Here is a 24,642-nt window from a genome sequence, read left to right on the forward strand (position 1 = left end):
ACACCAGTCACATCCCCCTACACACACACACACACACACCCCAGTCACATCCCCCTACACACACACACCCCAGTCACATCCCCCTACACACACACACACACACACCCCAGTCACATCCCCCTACACACACACACCCCAGTCACATCCCCCTACACACACACACACACACACACCCCAGTCACATCCCCTACACACACACACACACCCCAGTCACATCCCCCTACACACACACACACACACACCCCAGTCACATCCCCCTACACACACACACACACCAGTCACATCCCCCTACACACACACACACACACACCCCAGTCACATCCCCCTACACACACACACACCCCAGTCACATCCCCCTACACACACACACACACCAGTCACATCCCCCTACACACACACACACACACACACCAGTCACATCCCCCTACACACACACACACACCCCAGTCACATCCCCCTACACACACACACCCCAGTCACATCCCCCTACACACACACACACACACACACACCCCAGTCACATCCCCCTACACACACACCCCAGTCACATCTCCCTACACACACACACACACACACCCCAGTCACATCCCCCTACACACACACACCCCAGTCACATCCCCCTACACACACACACACACACACACACACCAGTCACATCCCCCTACACACACACACACACACACCCCAGTCACATCCCCCTACACACACACACACACACCCCAGTCACATCCCCCTACACACACACACACACACACCAGTCACATCCCCCTACACACACACACACACACACCCCAGTCACATCCCCCTACACACACACACACACACCCCAGTCACATCCCCCTACACACACACACCCCAGTCACATCCCCCTACACACACACACACACACACACCAGTCACATCCCCCTACACACACACACACACACACACACACCCCAGTCACATCCCCCTACACACACACACACACACCCCAGTCACATCCCCCTACACACACACACACACACACCAGTCACATCCCCCTACACACACACACACACACACCCCAGTCACATCCCCCTACACACACACACACACACACACCCGTCACATCCCCCTACACACACACATACCCCCCACAGTCACATCCCCCCCCACACACACCCCAGTCACATCCCCCTACACACACACACACACACACACACACACCAGTCACATCCCCCTACACACACACACACACACACACACACAGCCCAGTCACATCCCCCCCCCCCACACACACACACCCCGCAGTCCCAGCCACCCAGTCGCAGGGCCGCTCTCTCGCTCCCCGGGGCCGCCCCCTTTCCCGGCAGCCCCGCGCGGCGCGCACCGAGGAGCTGGGGCCGGGCCGGGCTCCGCACCCGGCAGGAGCCGCAGCTCGCTCGGAGCCGGGAGCCGGGACCCTCCGGCCGCCATGGAGCGCTTCGTGCGGAGCCGCCGGGCCGCCCTGCAGGTACCGGGGGGGCCCCCCCTAACCCCCCAGCTCCCCCAGCCTCTGCCTGCCCCCCAGCACTCCCCGACTCCTCCCCCATCCACCCATGCCTGCTCCTCCGTGGTCCCCCTTCATGTGACTCCCTCTCCCCTCATTCCCACCCTGGACTTAGCCCTTGTGCCGCCCAGCTGGTCAGCAGAGTCCCCAGCTAGTGTGTGTGTGTGTGTGTGTGTGGTGCGCCTTCCCACATGCCTCGGTGCATGTCAAAATTGATTCCGCACATCGGTGGGAAAAATCCATTCGGGGATGGAAAAGATTAGAGGGAACTTTGATGCCCGCCATGTGCTGCAGGGATGGGCACTGATGGCTGATGTAGCCCTTTGCCTCTGCAGAACCAGGAGAAAAGTTACTTGGGGATCAAAGTATTTTCTGTTTGGTGCGGGGGCTGAAGCCACCACTTAGCAAAACTATTGGTCCTGGAAGGCACCTTATTAATTACAGTCTTGCTTTTCAGCTTTAGTTGCTGCTCTTTCCCCATCCAGAAGAGATAGCGTCTCAGGCTGGCACCTTCAAAGGATCCTTACAGGGACATTTGACTCCGAAATCCCTTTAATTTTCAGTGAAAGGCGGGTTCCAAACCCCTTCAGTCCCTATGAGAATCGCAGCTTAAGAGTTTTTGCCCCTTGGATGTTGGATTTTGAGGATGTGCGGGGGGGGGTATAGTAATGCTGCCTTGAGAACCCACAAAACCCAGGACAGCTAAAATCATGGACGAATTTAAATAGAGAATTAAATGTAAGTCTTTATGTCTCGTAAGTGTCTTTAATAAGAAATCTATATCCCCTACTTCAACTCACACAACTTCCAGTGACATCTAGTTCTGATGTTTCATCCTGCCATCAGGCAAGTGTTTTGTTTTGGCACTAGTTTCAAACTGGCTATTACATCTCATGGGTCCATATAATTCCCTTTGCCTGTGGGACCTGTTGACTGACACATATGATGAAAACAAGCTCAAATTGTAGAAACAAAGGGGCTGGTTGTTAATGTTAGTGTGTATGGGCAAGGAGAGGGAATGTCAGAACTGGATGCATGAAATGACCCAGGGTTTCCCCCTCCTCTGTTAGGGAGAAGCTATCACTTTCATTTCTTTAGGATTCTCGAGTTCTGCTGTGTTGGGCAGCGAGGCTAAAATGAACATGTAACTGTGTCAAAATAAGAAGTGCAGGAAATAGAGGTGGGAAGAGAAAGGAAAAGTGAAATTCTACCATTGGGGTATTAGTGTCTCAGCCCTTCCCTGCTTGGTCCTCTCTCTATTAGAATTTAGCGTTGCCTTGTCTGTTTTGCCAACATCTTTCTAGCAATGAGCTAGATCTTGGCTGTAACTTGGAGAAGCTGCCTTTTATAGATGAAGGCGTGCCACTCCTTTGAAAATCAGCAAAGCTCTAGCTTGTGAGTTTACATGTAAACTCGGCCCAGGCGATGAACGCATGGTAAGGGCACAGTTGAGTGTCAGCACTGCGATTTTACTGCACGGTTCATCTCTGGAGAGAATTTTCTTAGCAACAGACTAGGGCACTCCCAGCAACTTGCAAGTGTCTGACAGCAGTCACAGGCTGACAGCTCTGTATGATTTGGGGCATTCTGACGTGAGGAAAGTGATGAAAGAATGGATGTGTGGTTAAGACTCCTGAGTGTGAGTCAGGAGCGTGGGTCCTATTCTTGCCACAGCTGTCTCTCGTGACCTTAGTCAAGTTTTTGTGCCTCAGTTTCCCCAACTTTGATACTTCCCTATAGCCCAGGGCTGTGGGGTGGAATATTTAACCTCACTTATCTTTGGAGCAACTTTTTCAGGGAGGGCTTAGAATAGAGTGCTGTGAGCACTAATTCTTATGCTCCAAAGGACCCTATGGATGAAGATATGTCAATAAAATGAAATATAAGTAGACCACCCTTTATAGATTCTTTCTGGCCTCAGGACCTTATATTTTCAAGGCCTATTACTTTCTTTCTTTGCTTATGTGGGATATGCACTAAAACCGTCACCACTGGCCTCTGAAGTATTCGAGATGAAGATATTTGAAAAGTTTATGCCTGATTCCAAGGTAGAATTAATGCTGGGAATGTTTGATTAGGGTGCTGCTGTTGGACAAGCTCCGGAGCGGAGTCCAGATAGGAACATACAAATGGAAGATTGCCTGCCTCTAAAAATAGAAAGTGTGTTTCTTCCTGTCGTCCCCCAGTGTGCCAAAATGCAAGCGAAGGCAACGGTTCTATGCAGACAGATTGGAGTGGGGGTGAAGAGTCTATAATCGCTCTATGTGTTGTGGCAATGAGTTTTGATATCCCCACGCTGTTTGTGGCCATGATAATTCTCATGCCCCGCACGGCTCTGTCTCTCCGTGTCTGGAAACTGTCATTCATCTTAGTTGGTCAAGGGATAAAACAATAATAATAATAATAATAAAAGCCCCCAAACCTAACTACATGACATGACGCACTTGTTGGAGACATTCTAGTGAATGCAATGGAGAATTAGGTCATTTAGCTGCAGGGCGTGGTGTATCAGCGTGCTTGAGGAGCAAGGGAAGATAAGAAAGACAGAAGAGGTTTGGCTATTTTGATCCTGATTAGGATGTGATTTAAATTACATTTCTCCTCTAATAGGCTTAAATTTCCTAACCAGAGCATAGCGCTGTCTTTTTTCTCTACACTGACACCTTGTTATGGTAAGGGAATTATAGCTGAGTATTTTTATGCAAGCAGTTCTTCCAGGAGAGACATGAGCTAATCAGTGATATCTTTAATCTCTCTCTCTGCACGGAGGTGCAAACATGTCGTCTGAGGGTTGTTGGTTTTTTTTAAATCAACTTGACATTTCAATAGACTGCAGAACCTGCCTATTTCTCAGCTAATCCCCCACTTCGATCATTCTTTCTCAAATCGTCCCCCCAAGTTGTTGGCAGGGGTGGTGGTTGTTGGATTTAACAGCAAAGCTAATGCAGCGATGTCACCTGTTACTAACACTTACCATACTACAAACCATAATAGTAACACCCCAAGTCACCAGCTGAGATCAGCCAGGAAAAAACGATATGTGGAGGGAAGCCAATGGACTCTGGCGTGGGCTAGAGTAAATAGATTGTCTCACAGGCCACACACAGAACACTGATGGGTCTCGGTTTGCCCACCTCTGGTTTGCAATCTACACAGACAGAACAGAACGTGGGAGGAGTTTTACTGAGACGCGGAGTGATTTTAAGTGTCTTTCCTAGAACCCAATTCTCCCGAGTTCCAGCCTCGTGCCTTCGCCACAAGATCAGCCTGAACCATCGTCCCTGCAGTGACCAAGTGCACTGAAGAAGGACGCCCACTTTCCCTAGTGAAACAGACAGTTTTGCTGTATGGTGTCTTCCCCGTTCCAGGAGCTCCTCTTCCCCTAGGGTTGAGCGTGTGGTTTGAAGGCTGATGTCACCACTTGGCCAGGGACAGCCTGCATGTCACTAGCCTCCAAGGACGTTGCTGTCAGCAGCTGCACAACGCACTCCTGCCCACAGCTGCTGCCTTGTGGCTGGTGACTCGGGTGGGGCCTCCGTAAGAGGAGGCAGGCACCCCCGACCTCCTGTCCCATTGAGGTTCCTCTGTAGGGTGGTCTCCCGACCTTTCCAGGTTGGGTCCTGAAGTCAGGTGATGCTCTATAGCAGGGGTGGGGAACCTCAGGTCCGGGGGCCAGATGTGGCCCTTGGCTTGCCTTGATCCGGCCCCCGAAGCCCCCCCCACATTGGGGAACCCACGTTGGCGCTCCAGCCCCCCTGCCACCCACCTGCAGGACTGGAGCACCCAAAATCTAGCCTGGGCCCCTTCAGGCTCTGGTGTGCAAGGGGGATGTGGAGCATCTTTCTCCTTCTCATTCAGGGGCTTCTCACTTGTGTGCGCCCCCCCAACTGTTTTTTCTGTGGGTCAGCGGCCCCCGACCCGAAAAAGATCCCCACCCCTGCTCTGTGCTGTTCAGAACAGCTCCCAGTTCCTTCTCGGTGCCCGCGCCCCTGGCGGCGGGAGACTTCTCGCGCTCCCTCCTCCTGCCCCCAGGTCTGGGGAGCACGCAGGGTCTGCCCCCGCCCTGCAAGGGAGCAGCCGGCGGTTCATTCTAAATCCCGAGCCCCTTGCAGGGCGGACGGAGACTTTGGGTTCTCCCAGGCCAATCAGGGCTTGAGGGGAGCACATGAAGTCTCCTCCCATCCTGCCCTCCGGCGCACGGCGCTTAGAGTCAACCGCAGGGTTGAGTCTAAGTGCCACGCGCTGCCCCGTCCCTGATTGGCCTGGGGGTGGGGGAGCAGCAGGACCTCTGTGGGCCGGATCAACCTGCTTGGCAGGCCTCATCTGGCCCGCGGAGGCCCTTTTGCCCACCCTGTTATACAGGCTGTGCAGTGAGTGAACGGGGCCCGTACGAGACCCTGCATGAGTGTAAAGCTTTATGCCTGCACTAGGATTTGGCACCAGCCATAACTCCGGTGGCTAAAGGCCGTGCCACGGCTAAAGCTTCAGAGACGGGGTGTAACCTACCTGGTGAAGAGGCCCCCTTGTTCTAGAGCCCAACCAGAGCACAGATTGGGTTTACGTGTGGGGATCCGGGACAAAAAGCTGCTTTCTCCTGGCCGGGCGGAGTCTGCTGGCTGGAGAGAGGAGTGGGGAGGCTGAATGCAGGGCGGCTGTTCTTTCCGACTGTTTGTTTGGGGCTTGCGCATAAGCAGCCCTCTGTGTGCAGCTGGCTGGCTGCAGCCTGCTTGCGCCAAGGGTGTTGTGACCTCGTCCGGCTGCTGTTCGTGTGTGTCTTTGCCTGCCACAAAGATACGTCGGCTGTCTTGGGCTAGACTCGCGGGGCGTCGCCCTGCCGCCCGTTCACGCTGCCTGCAGGCTGGGTGTGAGAAGATGCCCAAAAGAGCGTCGGGTAGGAGGAAAGGTGAACTAGTCCCAGCTCTGCCACTGAGCAGCTGTGTGACCCTGGGCACATCACTTTTCCTGCTCCCTGCCTCAGTTTCCCCTTCCAGCCTTTCTGTTTCGGCTGTCCACTCTTTGCAGCAGGAATTGCCTCATGGTCCAGTGCCTGGCACAGTGGGCTCCAGTTTCAGCACAGATCTCTGTGGGCACTGCTGTCAATTGGGCTGAATACCGCCCTGGCTTGGAATAGTAGGTCCGTGACCACCTTTCATTGGACCCTCTCCAGCCCCCTGCTGGGCCTGTGCTGTGTGTAGCTCTGTTGCTGTGTCTGTGAATTACCCCTTGCAATCTCTGACGGTCACGCTGTGAGCAGACAATAGCAGTGAGTTTGCCTCTAGCTGGGCACAAGCTTTTTCACGTTGCAGGAACAGGTCTGATGGCCGCTTGTTTCAAGCAAGTGCAGGGAGATTAGCGAGAGTGGATACAGTGAGCAGCAAAGATGCAGCCACTTGGACCCCATGCAAGCTACTAATGTGATAATGTGGCGGCAGCCCACACTGAACCCTATGTCGCTGCATCTCAGCTGCTAGTTTTAGGTGCAGTCACGCCTCCGATTGCAGGGTAGAATCATAGAATCATAGGACTGGAAGGGACCTCGAGAGATCATCGAGTCCAGCCTCCCGCCCCCAAGGCAGGACCAAGCTCCGTCTACACCATCCCTGACAGATGTCTATCTAACCTGTTCTTAAATATCTCCAGAGAGGGAAATTCCACCACCTCCCTTGGCAATTTATTCCAATATTTGACCACCCTGACAGTTAGGAATTTTTTCCTAATGTCCAATCTAAACCTCCCCTGCTGCACTTTAAGCCCATTACTCCTTGTCCTGTCCTCAGAAACCAAGAGGAACAAATTTTCTCCTTCCTCCTTGTGACACCCTTTTAGATATTTGAAAACCGCTATCATGTCTCCCCTTAATCTTCTTTTTTCCAGACTAAACAAGCCCAGTTCATGAAGCCTGGCTTCATAGGTCATGTTCTCTAGACCTTTAATCATTCTTGTCGCTCTTCTCTGTACCCTTTCCAATTTCTCCACATCTTTCTTGAAATGTGGCGCCCAGAACTGGACACAGTACTCCTGCTGAGGCCTAACTAGTGCAGAGTAGAGCGGCAGAATGACTTCACGAGTTTTGCTTACAACACACCTGTTGATACAACCTAGAATCATATTTGCTTTTTTTGCAACAGCAGCACACTGTGGACTCATATTCAACTTGTGGTCCACTATGACCCCTAGATCCCTTTCCGCCATGCTCCTTCCTAGACAGTCGCTTCCCATCTTGTATGTATGGAACTGATTGTTCCTTCCTAAGTGGAGCACTTTGCATTTCTCTTTATTAAACTTCATCCTGTTTACCTCTGACCATTTCTCTAACTTGCTAAGGTCATTTTGAATTATGTCCCTATCCTCCAAAGAAGTTGCAACCCCACCCAGTTTGGTATCATCTGCAAACTTAATAAGCGTACTCTCTATCCCAATATCTACATCATTGATGAAGATATTGAACAGTACGAGTCCCAAAACAGACCCTTAGGTAGACCGAACCTGGGTTCAGCCCTTGGGCTCCAGGGGGTCTGTCGGCTCGTTTTGTACGGAGAAGCTCTAGTTTAGTTCAGCAGGTTGCTGGTCAAAGTTCTGTAAGCACGTGGCTTGCTGGGGTAGGGTCTCTTCTTTCCCCCTCCCAGTTTATTTTTGTGGCTGATTCCCCCACGTTTTGGGATGATGTTGCCCTTCGGTGTTGGTTTCCTCTTCCCCAAGAGTGTTGACCCCAGAAGACGAACGCAGCGCCTGAGCAAAGACGCCTCGTGGGCTGTTGGAGTGAATGAATCAGACCTTGACTTAGTTCCTCATCAGCAGACAGTTATTCCTGCAGGTCTGCACTGCTGGCATTTTCTATTTGCAGTTGCAGAAGTAGCTCAAATGGGAGCTTTTTTCTTTTCTTACCCATTAAGAAAAACCATACACTTTTGTATCACGCTGACTGGGAACACTGGTATTGCGGGACAGGGTCTGACCTGTATCACTGTAGTATCTGAGCACCTCCCAGATTAGTGTGCTTATCCCCATAGCCCCCCTGTGATGCACGGTAGGGTTGTTTATACTCATTGTATGGGGAAACTGAGGCACAGAGCAACAACGGGGAAATGTGCCAAAGCAGTTAAGTGATTTATTCCGGGTTGACGAAGTTTGGACTCGTTTGTGCCTCTGTCATTTTTGAAAATGGAAGTTAGGCTCCTGACTCACTTGGATGCTTTTGAAATTGTTCCACTGTGTTGAACCCTGAGACAGAGCGGGGAATCAACACATCTCCTAAGCCCCAGCCTCGTTCTTTAACCACTGCAGCATCCTTCCTCTTCTTAGCCAGCAACATGTCCTGTCTCCCGTGGAAACCATACCAGCTTCTTCAGAGGAAAGCACAAGCCACCTTTACAGTGCGCCATCACAGAATAACCTGCTTGGAAAGGCATTTTCTGACACCTTCGCTTAGTGATTAGTGTCTGCCCCGAAGCAGGAAGGTTTCTTTCCTTTCCAGTCTCTTCTTTAATTCCACCTACGGTAGCTTTGGCCACCCTCTTTACCTGTCTTTGTGACTCTGACTGAGCTGTTGGCCTTGCTGAAATCATGTGGCAGGGAGTCCCACTTGTCAAGTGCGCATTGTCTAAAAATAAAACCGTTTCCTGTCCATGCTCCTCAACGGACTGCTTTTTGCTGAATAATGTCCTCTTGCCCTTGTGTTCTGGAAAGATAACTGGGGCGCTCCAAGTTCTCTTCTCTCCATTCTCTGTAGAGCCCTGCAAATCTGTGGATCTCCGCTTTATATCCGGGGGTCATTTTTGCAGATGCGGACGCAGATACCAATATTGTAGCCACGCAGGGCTCTAATGATCTGCTATTGTACTTGCCCTGTCTTGTTCCCTCTCCTGTGTCGCTTCCGGGAAGTAAACCATCTCCGCCTTTTTGTGCTGGACATTTTCCTGTAGGGCCCTCTCTATTCTGGTCCTCTCCTTTTAGAGGGAGCAGGCCCGGAACTGAATCCAGTCTGCCAGGCTATAGCTGTTGTGGATTGCAGTCCCAGGATCTCGAATCGAGATAGGCCTGGCGGTTATAGAAGTGAGTCCATTTTGACTGGGATAAAGCAACTCCCCTAGGCTGTGTCCAGACTCAGGGGTTTTTTCGAAAAAAGTAGCCTTTTTTCGAAAAAACTTCACCTGCGTCCAGACTCAAGCCGCGTTCTTTCGAAATTAAATCAAAAGAACGCGGCTTTTCTTTTGATGGCGGTAAACCTAATTCTACGAGGAAGAACGCCTTCTTTCGAAAGTTCCTCTTTCGAAAGAAGGCGTTCTTGAATGTAAATAGGGCTTCCTCGAAAGAGAGCATCCAGACTCGCTGGGTGCTTTCTTTCGAAAAAGCAAGCCGCTTTTTCGAAAGTTCCGCGTGTAGTCTAGACGCGCTCTTTCGAAAGAGGCTTGCAGTCTAGACATAGCCCTAGGGACATGGCAGGATAGCCATCTGAGTCTGGGGGGGATAACTTTGTATAAGAAACGCACTTGCCTAGCCAGAAGGTGTATGGGACGGGTGTTGAAGTTACTGGCCGAGGTGCTGGGGCTGGCAGCGTGTAGCAGAGGAGCAGAACGGTCCCATAAAATCTAGTTCAGTGATCCCCAACATGGTGCCCATGGGCGCCATGGCACCCGCTGGGGCATTTATGTGTACCCGCCGAATGATCTGGGCCGGCCCTGCCCCAGGTGCGCGACGCATGGGTGGCCCCTATCCTGGGCACGCAGCACATGCATGCCTCCACCCCCGGTGTGCAGGCCCGCCCCCGGGCACCCTCACAAGGTTGGGGACCACTCATCTAGTTCACTATGAATATGCTGCTTGTGTTATTTAGCTGGAGGGACCATTTGAGTTGCCCCTCCCTGCCAGCCTAATCTGATTCCAAAAGGTGCCGGTGTGTCTCTTCCATTGCTAATGGCTCAGACCCGTGCTGATGTAATGTGTTTGGAGGAAGGGCTGGAGCCTCACTGCCATTCCCAGCGAACGCTAAGGGTAAATTAGCTTTGAAAAGGCTTGTACACATCCCTCTCCGAGGCCTGTGAGTGCCTTTTAGTGCAAATTGCTTGTGCCTTTCCCTGGGATGCTGTTTTCTTTCCTCCCTGGGGCCATATGCTGCTGTTTTGCCTGTTTGCCCCGTAACAGGCAGCTCTTAACTCTGCTCCATAAATGCATTATCCCAACCCTGCTTATCTAAAGTGCTTGGCTGGCCAGCGCCCAGTCCGTCCAACCCAGCCCCGATTGCGGCCTCTGGTTCTCTTGGCAGTAACTGGGAAACCGACGCGGCTGCTTAGCACCGGAGGCGAAGGGCAAATAGCTTTTAAGGAGCTGGTGCCCATCTGCCTTGTTTGCTCTCGGACAAAGCGGGCTGTTGAGCTGCTGCATCCGTTTGCTTGGGCAGGCAGCGAACGCTTAATTCATAGGTGGTCACCGAGGCCGCGCGTTGGAGCGGCGGAGCCGGCTCGAACGCCCTGCGGGTTTTCCCTCAGCCCCCCGCTCCAGAGTCCTGTTGAAGGAGGGATGTTAAACCGTGTGTCATTAAGGAACCGGGTAGCGGCTGAACATGTCAGCGGTTACCTGCGGATCGGCGGTGGGCCCTCCGGAATCTGGTGCACGTGAGGACTCCCCGAACTGTTACTAATGTCTCTGTCCCTTCCACACTGTAGGGACACTCATCTTTACCCCGTTTCAGGGGTCAAGGTGCAATCCTGTTAATGTACACCCCCACCCTTACTAATTTGAAGGGCTCAGGGCAGAACTTTCTGCAGGATCTTTCGCCATTGAAAGAGCCTTACGCAGTAATAGTCTTCTCTATTTATTGACAATTTCCAAGCAAGCAGCATACACATGCTAAACACACAGGCTACGTCTACACTGGCCCCTTTTCCGGAAGGGGCATGTTAATTTCACCTATCGTAGTAGGGAAATCCGCGGGGGATTTAAATATCCCCCGCGGCATTTAAATAAAAATGTCCGCCGCTTTTTTCCGGCTTTTAAAAGAGGCGGCAGGTGCCAGATACCTGCAGGTCATTGCTCCTGGAAAGCACCTTGGTACTAGCCTAGTGTCCACTCTTACCCCTGGAAGCCATAACTGGCCCTTTCATCCTCGCTGCTCATCCCGCCGACTCCTCTCCCATCTTGGCAGAGCTGCTGTCCTACTCTTCCTTTTCATGTCATGCGGGGAGGAGAGTGGGGCAGGCTCTGGTGGCGTGCCTGGCACCCAGGGGTGATAGGTGCAGGTGGGGCGTTAGAAGGACTCTAGGAAGGAATACTGTAGAAAGGGATCTAGGGGTCATAGTGGACCACAAGCTAAATATGAGTCAACAGTGGGATGCTGTTGCAAAAAAAAGCCAACATGATTGTGGGAGAGGCATTAACAGGAGTGTTGTGAGCAAGACACGAGGAGTTATTCTTCCGCTTTGCTTTGTGCTCATTAGGCCTCAACTGGAGTATTGTGTCCAGTTCTGGGTACCACGTTTCAGGAAAGATGTGGAGAAATTGGAGAAGGTCCAGAGAAGAGCAGCAAAAATGATGAAAGGTCTAGAGCAGTGTTTCCCAATTGGTGCTCTGCGAAGAGCCGGCCCCCTCCCCTCTTAAAGAGACAGTGCTGGAATCACGGTGGATGGGTTTTTTTGTTTGTTTTTTGCTCAACCAAACATGGCGGGGCCTTAGGGGCTCCGTGGGCAAATTAAATTGGGAAACACTGATGTAGAGAGCATGAGCAAGGAAGGAAGACTGAAAGAATTGGGCTTGTTTAGCTTGGAAAAGAGAAGACTGAGAGGGGACATGATAGTGGTTTTCAGGTACCTAAAAGGGTGCCACGAAGGAGGAGGGGAAATTGTTCTCCTTGGTCTCTGAGGACAGGACAAGAAGCAATGGGCTTAAATTGCAGCAAGGGAGGTTGAGGTTGGACATTAGGAAAAACTTCCTCACCCTCAGGGTGGTTAAACACTGGAATAAATTGCCGAGGGAGGTTGTGGATTCTCCACCACTGGAGATATTGAAGAGCGGGTTGGATAGACATCTATCAGGGTTGATCTAGATCAGAGCTACTCAACTTTGGACACCCCGGGGGCCACAGTGATATGCACAGCACATGCCGAGGGCCACAACTTAATTGTGGTTGCATGTACATGCAAATAAATATGCACAGAGCTTCTTTCACACTGGCGGGCATGAATACAAAGATTAAGGCAAGACCACACAACACACAGGCCCCATTTAAATCAGTTCAGCTGATATTAATAAAATGCAATATTGACCCGACTTCCACCCGCATGACAGCACTTTGAATGAGCAATGACAGTCCAGGAATTGAACTACTAAAACGCATCTCAACAGAAGACCATTCTGTTGACTCGCCGTGGTGGAGCGTGTTCCCAGTGGAGGCCGTGTTTGAAGGATCCCACCCGTGGGCCATGTGTTGAGCCCCGCGTAAACCCGAACCGCACAGTCGGCCGCAAACAAATGGGCTGCGGGCCGCATGTTGTGTAGCCCTGATCTAGACGGTGCTTGGTCCTGCCGTGAGGGCAGGGGACTGGACTGGATGACGTCTCGAGGTCCCTTCCAGTTCTCGGGCTCTAGGATTGTTCAGCAGATAAACTTGGGAGCCTCAGGTCCCTAAGTCAGCACAGGGGCTAAATTGGTGGTTCTCAAACTTTTTGGCCTATAGCCCAACCTGCTCACCACAAACCTTTCTACGGACCGCCAGCCAACCACCTAGGATGACAAAATGGGTGCAGGAGGAGTGAGGATGGGGGTCTGGATGGGAGGAGGGTGCAGGAGAGGGCTGGGGGTGGGAGGTCTGGGAGGGTGCAGGGGCGTGGTGGTGGGTCAGGGAGGGAGAGTGCAGAAGCGGGCTGGGGATGCAGGGTTTCAGTGGGAGGGAGGCTGTGTGAGGGCAAAGGGGGTGTGGGCATGGGGGAATGGGAGGTCTGGGAGGGAGGGGGGTGCAGGAGTGGGCTGGGGATGAGACGTCTGGGAGGGTGCAGGAGTAGGGGGGCCTCTGGGCGGGAGGGTGCAGGAAAGGGATTGGGAGGGAGGGAGGGTTCAGGAGAGGGGTGGGAATGGGAGGTCTGGGAGAGTGCAGGGGCCGGGTGGCGGTCTGGGAGGGTGGGAAGGTGCAGGAACGGGGTGGGGGTGGGTGGTCTGGGAGGGTGCAGGAGCGGGGGGGAGGGAGGGAGGGTGCAGGAGTGAAGTGGGAGGTCTGGGAGGATGCAGGATTGGGGTGGGGGTCTGGGAGGAGGATGCAGGAGTGGGCTGGGGATGGGACCTCTGGGAGGGTGCAGGAATAGGGGGGCGTCTGGGCGGGAGGGTGCAGGAAAGGGGTGGGGAGTTTGGGAGGGAGGGAGGGTTCAGGAGAGGGGTGGGGGGATTCGGAGGGAGGGTGCAGGAGCGGGCTGGGAATGGGAGGTCTGGGAGAGTGCAGGGGCCGGGTGGCGGTCTGGGAGGGTGGGAAGGTGCAGGAACGGGGTGGGGGTGGGTGGTCTGGGAGGGTGCAGGAGCGGGGGGGAGGGAGGGAGGGTGCAGGAGTGAAGTGGGAGGTCTGGGAGGATGCAGGATTGGGGTGGGGGTCTGGGAGGAGGATGCAGGAGCGGGCTGGGGATGGGGGGGTCTCAGTGGGAGGGAGGTTGTGTGAGGGCAATGGGGGTGTGGGCACGAGGGGGATGGGAGGTACTTACCTGGCTCCGCCTCCTGCCGCCCCCAGGCACTGCCCCCCACTGCTCCCATTGTCCACGATTCCAATTCCAGCCAACGGGAGCAGCAGGGAAAGTCTCCAGTGAGCCGTTTCCTATGCTGCTGTTCCCCCAGCTGACTTGCGCCCCCCTCCCGGCTTGCCCCTCTCCCCCGCTGGGAAGCCGGCGCTGGCGCCCCAACATCATGGAGGGGGGCAGGGCTGGAGCGTCCACGCAGGCTCTCTGCTCCGGGGGTGAGCCCACGGTGCTCCACAGACCCCACTTGGAGAGCCACGGGTCCAGATGAACAAGCCTTCCTGGGTCGGGCAAGGAGGAGCCGGGCGAGAAGTCCCTGCCACGTCAGACTCCTCGAGCAGCCCGCCCCCCGGAGCCCCAGCGTGTGCTTCCCTCCTGCGCCGGCACCCGGGAGCCAGCCTTCCCCGCGGGGCTGCTCCGCCGGGATTCCAACCCGCCCGTCTCTTGGCAGGAGCACGTCCAGCACGGCCGGGAGGTCCACGTGGTGCTGGGCAACGAGGCCTGCGACTTGGACTCCACGGTGTCGGCGCTCGCCCTGGCGTATTACTTGGCACAGGTGAGCGCGTCCCCAGGGCTGGGAGCGCTGCTTGGGCTGGGTGGAGTTAACCGGGGGATCTCTCCGTGCACGGGGAGGCCCCCGGGTTGGCCCTGAGGCCGTGGTGCGGTGCCTGGACTCCCCCGTGCCACACACGCCGTATCCAAGGCCAGTTGCTAACTGGCCCTCTGGGTGGCTGCGTTCTCCTGCAGACCTCTGTGCAGTCCAAGGCGGCGTTCCTCCCTGTGCTGAACATCCCCCGCGCGGAGTTCCCCCTGCGCACAGAGAGCACTTTCCTCCTGCGGGAGCAGCAGATCCCTGACCGCTGCCTGATCTTCCGGGACGAGATCGACCTGCATGCGCTGCACCGGGCTGGCCTCCTCTCCTTGACTCTGGTCGACCACCACATGCTGCCAAGGCAAGGGGAGAGGCGGAGCAGAGGGTTTAGGAGACCGGGGCGGGGTGTGCGCTAACTCTGGTTCTGCCACTGAGCTACTCGGTGACCATGGGCAAGTCACTTCACCTCTCTGTGCCTCAGTTTCCCCATCTGTGAAGTGAAGCTGAAGACACAGAGACGCTTTTGGAAGTGCTTTAAGATATCTAGATGGAAGACACACTAGGGCAGCTAGGGGGTGTTGTTAAATCGCAGGTGAGGGGAGAGTGGGGGCTCCAGCTAGGATGGGAGGAGGGGGGCGCTGTTGACCCTTGTTTTGGGGTATGGAAGAGAAATTGCGGAGGGAAACACCGGGGGATGAAAGCAGCCGGTGCCCGCCTCTCCAGTGGGGGGCGCCCACCCGGTGCCGCTACTCACTTCCCCATCTCTCCCACCCAGCGGAGACGCAGCCCTGGAGGAGGCTGTGGTCGAGGTGATCGACCATCGGCCCCTGGAGCGGGAGCCTGGGTGCAGCGTCACCGCGGAGCTGGTGGGTTCCTGCGCCACGCTGGTGACGGAGAGGATCCTGCGGGGCCCGCCGGAGCTGTTGGACAGACAGACGGCTGCGCTGCTGCACGGTGAGGGCAAAGCTAGCCAGGGTCGATCCCCAGGGTGGGGTGCAGCGTTCTGGGGAGGAGACTCAGACCTCAGGCCCCCGTGCCAGGCTGTGTCCTGCTGGCTGTAAATCCAACCCCTCAGCAGCATCACGGCTGCTGCGGCAGCAAAGCCCTGACGTCCAAGGCCAGTGTACGGCAGCATGGCTTTGCCTAGGGATATACCCCACCGCATTGCCTGGTCTTTAGACCAGGCCTGGGCAAAATACGGCCCACGGGCCAGATCCGACCGGCAAGCCACCGGATCCAGCCTGCAGAGGCAGCGGGGAGCCCCAGGCAGGCTCCCCCGCTCGCCCCGCTCGCCGTGCAGAAACACGGCTGCAGGGCTCCGTTTCTGATTTTAAACAGGAGGGAGGGGGAGTTTTAGGAGCTGCCCCGCCCCCAGCTCAATCCCATTGGCCGGTTTCTGGCAGAAACCAGCCAAGGGGAGCTGCTTGTTGGCGTAACAGGCAGCTAAGAAGAACCACGCCCCCTCTTCTGCGCTCAGTTATTCATGAAGCACATGGCCAGGCAGGCTGGCTAGGAAATGTGTTAAGCTCTGCAGGCAGGCTGGCTAGTTTGGCAGCTGGCAAGGAAGTCTCTTGGCCACAGCCTGCTTCTGGCACCCCAGCCCTTTCTCCCCCCCCCCCACTCAAACACACCCAAACCCTCTGTCCCCCTCTTACACCCACACCCTCTCCCCAATCTGGCACCCCAATCTCCTGCCCCCTCCTACCCTAGGTCACCTGCATTCCAGTTCCCCTGCCCTAGGTCACAACCGCCTGCTTCATCCAGTCTCCCTTTTGCACCCCAGTCCCTTACCCCAAGCTCCCTTCTGCACCCAACCTCCATCCCACACCCCACATCTCCATTAATATCATGGAAGACGGCAGCCCTTGAGTACTTCCCAAATCTTGGCGTGGCCCCCCCTCAAAAATTTTTGCCTACCCCTGGTCTAGACTTGGGGTATGTCTAAACTACATGGCTCCATCGACGGAGCCAGGTAGATTAGGCTGATCGGCAAAGGGAAATGAAGCCGCGATTTAAATATTCGCGGCTTCATTTAAATTTAAATGGCTGCCGCGCTGAGCCGACAAACAGCGGATCAGCTGTTTGTCGGCTCAGCCCGCTAGTCTGGACGCTCCCCTGCCGACATGAAAGCCCTTTATCGACCTCCCCGGTAAACCTCATCCTACGAGGCATAACGAGGAGGTCGATAAAGGGCTTTCAGGTCGGCACGGGACCGTCCAGACTAGCGCGCTGAGCCGACAAACAGCTGATCAGCTGTTTGTCAGCTCAGCGCGGCAGCCGTTTAAATTTAAATGAAGCTGCGATTATTTAAATCGCGGCTTCATTTCCCTTCGCCGATCAGCCTAATCTACATGGCTCCATCGATGGAGCCATGTAGTTTAGACACACCCCCAGAGACACTGAACCCCCATGCTCATGTCTCTGCTGCTGTAAGAGCACAGGGGTCACCCCTGCTGTGGAAGGGTCTCTGGTTTCTCATGGCTTGGCTCACAGCAGGCTGTCTTTCTCTTCCACCGCTGCTCCCCTGGCCGTAAAGGTACGATACTTCTGGACTGCGTCAATATGACTCCGGAAGCCGGCAAGGTGACTCCCAAGGATGCGCAGTACGTGGCCCTGTTGGAATCCAGGTTCCCAGACCTCCCGGTGAGGAGCGTCCTCTTTGAGGCTCTGCAGACTGCCAAGTTCGACGTGTCGGGTATCCGCTTTTCACAGGGTGATCGGGGATCGAATGGGAGGGCCGGGGGCTGCGTGTAACTTATGTAGTGGAGGCACTAAATCACGCGAGTCTCCGAATTCACCTGAAAACAGGGCAGGGGATGGCCGGAGGGTTGTGTGCATCCACGCTGCCTGAGGCTTTGGGGGCTTCCAAACCCAAAGCTCCCTGGAACTGGTCCACGCTCCCCCTGGGAATGGAAATCCACCTTCAACTCGCCCCTCTCATTTTCCCAGGGCTCACTACGGACCAGATGCTGCGAAAGGACCTAAAAGCGCTGTCGAGCGACGGGTTGGTTCTTGCCATCAGTGCGCTGTATGTGATGCTGGAGGTAAGGATCAATGCAACTTGGGGAAACCGAGGCACAGGGAAGCGAAGTGACTTGCCCTGGGCAGCAGAGGGAGTTGGTGGCAGAGGCCAGGAGTGCAAGTGGCTGTCACTGTGTCTGACACCGCTCAGGTTTCCATTTTAGTGGTACCATGGTGGAGGTGGGGAAGACGGTGGTCCTGCAGTTAAAGCACTGGATTGAGTGGGGATAATGTTGCCCCTCTCTCTTGTGTGGCCATGGTTCGGGTTTTTTCTCTCTGTGGTGCTTACTAGCACAGAATCCTAGAAGCCCCTCCGGCTGGGCTTTTAGCCCATTGTATAGGTGGGGAAACTGAGGCACGGAGCAGGGAGGTGACTTGCCCAAGCTCACTTAGCAGATCCAGGTCCCCTGCAGTGAAGTCTGTCACACTGTCCACTAGACCGCGCTGCTGCTGAATAGCTCCCTTCCACAAGGAGCCCACGGAGTAAACAGTTCAGCCGCACCAGGTACAGAGACGAGTGGGTGGCGCTGGGGAGAGCGGCCGAGGTAGGAAGCTGGGGAGTAAGACCATTGCCTGCCGGTGGGCTCCGGACTCTGATGCCGAATGCTCTCCTCGCCTAGGCCTTCCTGCAGCGGCCTGGCTTGCAACAGGACCTGTGCGCCTTTTGCCAGCGGCACGGCTACGGCGGGCTGGTAGTCATGGCGATCGCTTTCAACGAGCGGAACGAGCCATTCCGGCAGCTGGCGGTGTACAGCCAGCACGCGGCGGTGCGGACAGCGGTGAGCATAGCCGGGGGCTACCCTCAAACTGTCCGGGGGTATTCCTCAGTGGCCAGTCCCAGCAACCCCTGTGATTCCCGCCTGCAAGCGCTAAATCCCCGGCTTGAACTTGGTCCTGTACAACTTTTAAACAAGGGCGTCTCTTCCGCCACCGAATCGTGGGACTGGAGGGGCCCTCGAGGCCAGTCCCCCGCCCTCACGGCAGGACTAAGTATCATCTAGACGAGGGGGGTAAGAGTTTAACCGGTCAGCATCAGCGTATCATTTTCCTGCCGACTCTCCAGGAGCGGAGCTGGTAGCTAGGAGCTGGTGCACGTAAGCCGGACCCTGGCACACACTGGCTCCGGCCCCTCTGTGGGCTCTGCAGCCAAAACCACTTTAGCGGTTACATGTTTCCGTTTTAAAATCTTTTTTACATCTCTAATCTAGGGCAGCCTGTCTCAACCAGTGGGAGGAGTCCCCTCAGGGGGACTCGAGAGAAGTCGGGGGGGTACGTCCACACCACTGAAACTGGGAGAGAACTGAATTTTGGTTTTTAGCTTTATTATTTGTGTACTTTTTACACCCCAAAATGTCATCGCCCGCCCGGCTGCGATGAAGTTGTTTAAACAAAATGTGTTGCAATGGTAGAAAAAAAAAGTGTGTGTCTTAAAACTGTAGGTAGGTACTTTTCTTTTCTTTTCTTTTTTTTTTTTAAAGGGGTACTTTATAAAAAAAAGGTTGAGAAACACTGATCTAGACCATCCCTGACAGGTTTAACCTGCTCCTAACAATCTCCAAAGATGGAGACTCCACAGCCTCCCTAGGCAATTTATTCCAGTGCTTCACCACCCCGACTGTCCTAACATTTTCCTAATGTCCAACCGAACCCTCCCTGTCTGCAATTTGAACCCATTGCTTCTTGGCCTGTTCTCAGAGGTTAAAGAGAACAGTATTTCTCCTTGCAACAACCTCTTAGGGTACGTCTACACTAGCCTCCTAGAGCGATTTAGGGAGACTAATGCGGGCGACCGGAATTGCAAATCAAGCCCGGGATTTAAATATCCTGCGCTTGATTTGCATGTTCCTGGCCGGTTGCCATTTTAGAAATTGACTAGTCCAAAGTAACTGCCCGCGTCTACACGCGGCAGTGAAACGGGATTCCGATTTAAAGCCCCTAATTCGAATTAGCTGGTAAACCTCATTGCAGGAGGAATACTCTCGCCCCCCACCTCCGAGGCGGTTTCTAGCTCTCCATGAATCTCCCTTCCCCCCATCCTTCCAGGCTCTGCACCGCAGCCCTCGCAGCCCCTGCCGTGCGGTGCTTCTTCGTGCCGCAGTCGCTCCCCGAGCTGGAGATGGTGGCTGAGCTGCGCCCGCCTCCCCGTTCCCTCTTCGGCTCCAAGGCCACCCCCATTGCAGCAGCCCTGCACGCCTGCCGCTCGCTTCAGTGCATCCCAGAGCCCGACAAGGAGAACACGCTGGGGGGGGGGGGTTATTTCCCCCATCGCCAACCGCGCAGCAGCGGCTCCGATCCCGTGCGGTCACTCGTCACTCATTAACCCCGGTCAAAGGTTCGATGCTCTGGGAGGGAAGGCAGGCAAATAGCCCGGGTGGGTCAGAGAGCGAGCGGGAGCCGGCGGCCTTGGAGATGGGAGGTAAGAGGCCCCTTTGGCCCTCTCCACAACCAGCTGTGCTCCAGGAGAAGTTCCCTGCGTGTGACCCTTCCCCGGCGCCCGCCTCCTCCCCCCGTAGCGTCGCCTGCCCCCAGGGCTTTGCCTTGGGAGTGGAATGTCGATCTTTAAAACCCAAACGGTGTCCAGCCTCCCCCCCCCATTCCCGCCAGCCTGTGTCCAGCCCCCCCCCCATTCCCGCCAGCCGGTGTCCAGCCTCCCCCCCCCATTTCCGCCAGCCGGTGTCCAGCCTCCCTCTCCCATTCCCGCCAGCCTCCCCCCCATTCCCGCCAGCCTGTGTCCAGCCTCCCCCCCCCATTCCCGCCGGCCTGTGCCCAGCCGCCCCCGCCAGCCCGTGTCCACTAATTCCGCTAGTTCCTGAATGCCAAACTCTGCACCTGCTTGCTGACCTGGTCCATCTTGTCTGGGCGAGTGGGAAACCCCCGTTCCTAGGCTGGGGGGTGCACGTGGGGTTTCTCTCCATCCGTGGCTTCCCAGGCACAGGGGCCTGATTTGGACTCCCGCTGCTCTGAGAAGCGTCGCTCCATTGGAGCCCGAGGGGAAGAGCCCCGGCTGGGGTAAATCCGGAGCAGCCCCTATGGGGAGATCCCCAACGGCACTTGGTCTCTTGGGCTGTGCCTGCTGCCACTAGTGAGGGGCCTGGCTGACTGCCCGGCCAACTGAGCATCCTCATTGCTGTCCCCAAGTTTGGGGGGAGCGCGACCCTGGGACGAGAAGGGCGCAGCGGGGAGCACTGGGGGCAGCGACCCCCACTCGGGGCGCTGGTCACACCCTAAGGCCACAGCTGGCCTTGCAGGTGCAGCAGAACGGGGCAGCCGTCCGTGTATAATTCCCTCTCCCTAGACCTGAGGGTGCTGCACCATTCGGTACTGCTGGGGATCTGTCCTGCCTGTGTCCGGATAACACGGCCAGGGCCCCAAAGGGTGGGAATGTAGGAAACCTGTGGCTGGAGCGGGGGGGGAAGACTGAGGGTGATCCTGTATGGCAGGATCCTCTCCCTGTGCGGTGTGATGGCAGGGCCTGAGTTCCCCGTGCCTCACCCCCTCCTGTCCCTGTCTCCGCTAGGTGTGCGGCGTGCTGGAGCGTGCTAACCACCCGGCCCTGGACCTCTCCCCTCTGGGGAGCCGCTACCCCAACCTCTGTGCTTATAACCAAGGCAACACAGTCGCCTCGCGGAAGAAAGTTCTCCCGATCCTCAAAGACTTCCTCCGGGAGTGGGGGACAGCAGCCGGCCCTGTGCCTCCCGCCGCCACGGATTCCTGGGCCACGCTGAACCCGGAGCCGAAAGACTCCACCGCCAGCGAAAGCGACGAGAACCCGGAGGACTCGGAGGCGGCTGGGGAAGCGGGGGCCTCGGGGTGCAGGGGAGACCCTGCCAGGTGCCCGCGGCTTGGCGAGGCCCTGCTGGAGGATGATCTGCCGTTGCCTCCCACCCCTATGAACAGCCTGGTGGACGAGTGCCCCCTGGACCGGGGGCTGCCCAAGCTGTCGGCGGAGGCCGTCTTCGAGAAGTTCAGTCGCATCGCCGTGGTGCGCCCCTCCGCCAGCGGCAGCCCCAAGAAGAAATGACACCGGGGCTGGCGCCCGCGCGGATTTCAGGAAAGCCGTTCCAATCCTGGCGTCCGTCTGGCCCGCTGGGAGGTGGTCCCCCCTCGCTCCGCAATAAAAGCCAGGTGCTTTGTCAGGGAGGCTTTGGAGCCGACGCCCGGGCGGTTCCTTCTCCCGCAGGGAAATTTGTAGCAAAGCCAAACCGAAACGCCAGCAGCGTCCTCCCCGGGGCAAAGTGCCGCTGTACTTAACGGGCACCGTGGGTTTGATCCACGCGCTGTCTGTGTCTCGGCGACGCTGATTTCCTTAGACCCCGTCCTGGCACAGCCGCAGCTTGCGTCGCCGTGGCGACGGACACGAACCGGGGTGGGTGTTGTGTGGAAGAACACCCAGCAGCCCCCAGTCACGTTACACACAGCTGCTGTGTGGGGTCCCCTTTCTGTGTGCGCATGCGTACCCCGTTCCATCTCCGTCGATAGACCGGCCGCGTGGGACGCCGGAGCTCAGCCTGCTCGTGGAACCCGCAGTGGATCTGGCCCCTTTGTTCCCACCCAGAATCCCCCTCTGGGATCAGCAGTAAAGGAGAGGAACGTCCCTCCCGTCTCCCCTTGTCCACGTGACCGTGCGGCCGGCCGGCCTGCCTCCTGGGCGCCCTGGCTCTGCCACAGACCAGCCTGTCTGGGCAGCACTGGGTGAAGGAAAATTTTTCCTGCCTCACAGCGCTGTTCTCTGGGAGCACAATTGTCCTGTCCCTTGGAAACCCTGGCTGGGGCGTTTTGGAAGCAGTGAATTCCCGTGAGCTGGGATTGTGGGAAAGGGTTTCTCTTGATTGAGTCCGAAAACTTGGCCCTGGAAAGTGACTGAAAGGGAGTTGGACCCAGGGCCAAGACAACTGCATTGGGGTCCTGTTAGGCCACAGGGGCCAGTCCAGTTCTTTGGGGAAGGGCCCGGGGTCGCCCCCCATTAACATGGCAGGGCCACCCCAGCTCTATGGGGAGGGATCTGGGGTCTCTCTGTGTTAGCCCGGCGGGGCCAGCCTGGCTCTGGGTTTGGGGGTCCAGGGTCTATTCCTCCTAGTGCATCATCTGTGGAATTGTTCCTAATTTCCAGGTCCTGGTTTTATTGGGCTGTTTTGGTTTCTTCCCCTGCCCCGCCCCGGGTGGAGGCACAAGAAGGAAGGAACCGGTTTTGGAGCCCCGGCTGAGCTTCCAGGGCTCACATTGAGGAGAAAACTCCTTGGCACACGTGAATGGGGTGCGTTTGCTTTCAGAGCCCCAGGCTGCTGCAGCACAGAGCCACCCGTGCCCTGGCATGGTCCGACCTACGGGTGAGGAAATGGCCGGCCCAGAATGCACCAACGTCTCTGTGCTTGCTCCCAAGAGGAACCATTTGTACTGTCTCTGTTTAATGCCGCTTTGGCCGGTCAAGCCAGCAGTGTTAACGCTACTGCCCGCCTTTCTGGGGCCATGTTCGGTACCTAGGCAAGCACCTTGCATCCTGCCCCTAGGCAAGTATCCACTACACTTGTGCTTGGATGGAGACTGTTCCTTAAACTGTTGAAGGGTCTGCGCTCTCAGCTTGCCCGGGAACCAGGGTCAAAGAAGAGGTGGGGGAAGGTTGCTATTGAGCTTGTGGGGTAAGGAAAGCCTCCGTTCTATCATAGCTGGGGGTTTAATTCATCCCTGCATGAGATAGGGGAGCAGCACAAAGCTTAATGCTGCATGTAAGCCCGCAAAAATTGGCCTTGGGTCCTTGATTCAGGGCAGCACCCCTATTCAGGAAGGCTGCTTAAAGTTAAACACATGCTGAAGTGCTCTCCTGACTCAGGGTTGCATAGATCTTGGGCGGGGGGGTCCGTTTCACTCTGCACGCAGGCTGCTGTTAATCTGGGTATCAGTGGCAGGAATACGCAGTGTGTAATAAAGCTAAAACAAGATGAGAAGCAGCATTTTGTAAATGGAGGGACTGAGCCATTCACATGGGCACCATGAAGAAAATGCGGTTTGATTTTTTTTCTTCCACTGTCGCTTGGTATAAAACCCATCTTAGCAAAAGAACCAATGAGAACTTCAGAATCGGTGTTGTGGGTCTGTAAGCCTTCCTGTCCCGTTCTCCACAGAGCAGTGGGACGAGCCGCCGGCCTCAGCGGGCAGTGCTTTCCGACGGCAAACTTTTTGGAGAGTATTTTTTTGTAATGGTTTGATATGGTAATTTCCCTTCCGACACTTTTGAGGGTGGTATTTTTACGTAGGCTACAGGTCTACCAAAATAGGCTGTGTTTAATTAATTTCCACATTGTTGTATGAAAAAGGAAAAATAGTACGAACCAAAGGTTTTTTTTGTAACTCTGATGATCTTGCATTTTAAGGATTAAATTTGTGTGCTAAATTTCCTGAGCTGCGTTGTGTATTTTAATACACCTCCACTCTCTCCCTATTAATGGTAGTGTATATTTTAAAAACTCCTCCCCACCCCCATACACCCTATTCTTGGTACAGGTGGAATGCATCTAGACTGGCAAGATTTTGCGCAAAAGTGGTCGCTTTTGTGCAAAAACTTGCCAGCTGTCTACACTGGCTGCTTGAATTTGTGCAAGAGCACTAACTTTGTAATGTACAAAATCAGTGCTTCTTGCGCAAATACTTTCCTGCTCCCGCTCAGGGATAAGCCCTCTTGCGCAAGAATACTTGCGGAAGAGGGCCAGTGTAGACAGGCACCTTAATTTTTTGCACAAGCCCGATGGCTAAAATGGCCATCAGAGCTTTCTTGTGCAAAAGTGCGTCTAGATTGGCACGGATGCTTTTGCGCAAAAGCA

At 55.4% G+C, this 24,642-nt stretch overlaps 1 protein-coding gene across 1 annotated transcript; it reads left to right on the top strand.

Annotated features, from left to right (window-relative positions):
- Positions 1–1,311: 1,311 nt before the first annotated feature.
- Positions 1,312–24,219, top strand: PRUNE1 (prune exopolyphosphatase 1). Its single transcript, XM_075907101.1, has 8 exons — positions 1,312–1,471; positions 14,666–14,770; positions 14,962–15,167; positions 15,582–15,760; positions 17,343–17,501; positions 17,756–17,850; positions 18,448–18,606; positions 21,345–24,219. Exons 1-8 carry the CDS (start codon positions 1,433–1,435, stop codon positions 21,846–21,848), a joined length of 1,446 nt encoding a protein of 481 aa, XP_075763216.1. The 5' UTR covers positions 1,312–1,432; the 3' UTR covers positions 21,849–24,219.
- Positions 24,220–24,642: the final 423 nt, after the last annotated feature.

This window comes from Pelodiscus sinensis, chromosome 24, assembly GCF_049634645.1.
Source record: "Pelodiscus sinensis isolate JC-2024 chromosome 24, ASM4963464v1, whole genome shotgun sequence".
NCBI lineage: Eukaryota > Metazoa > Chordata > Testudines > Trionychidae > Pelodiscus > Pelodiscus sinensis.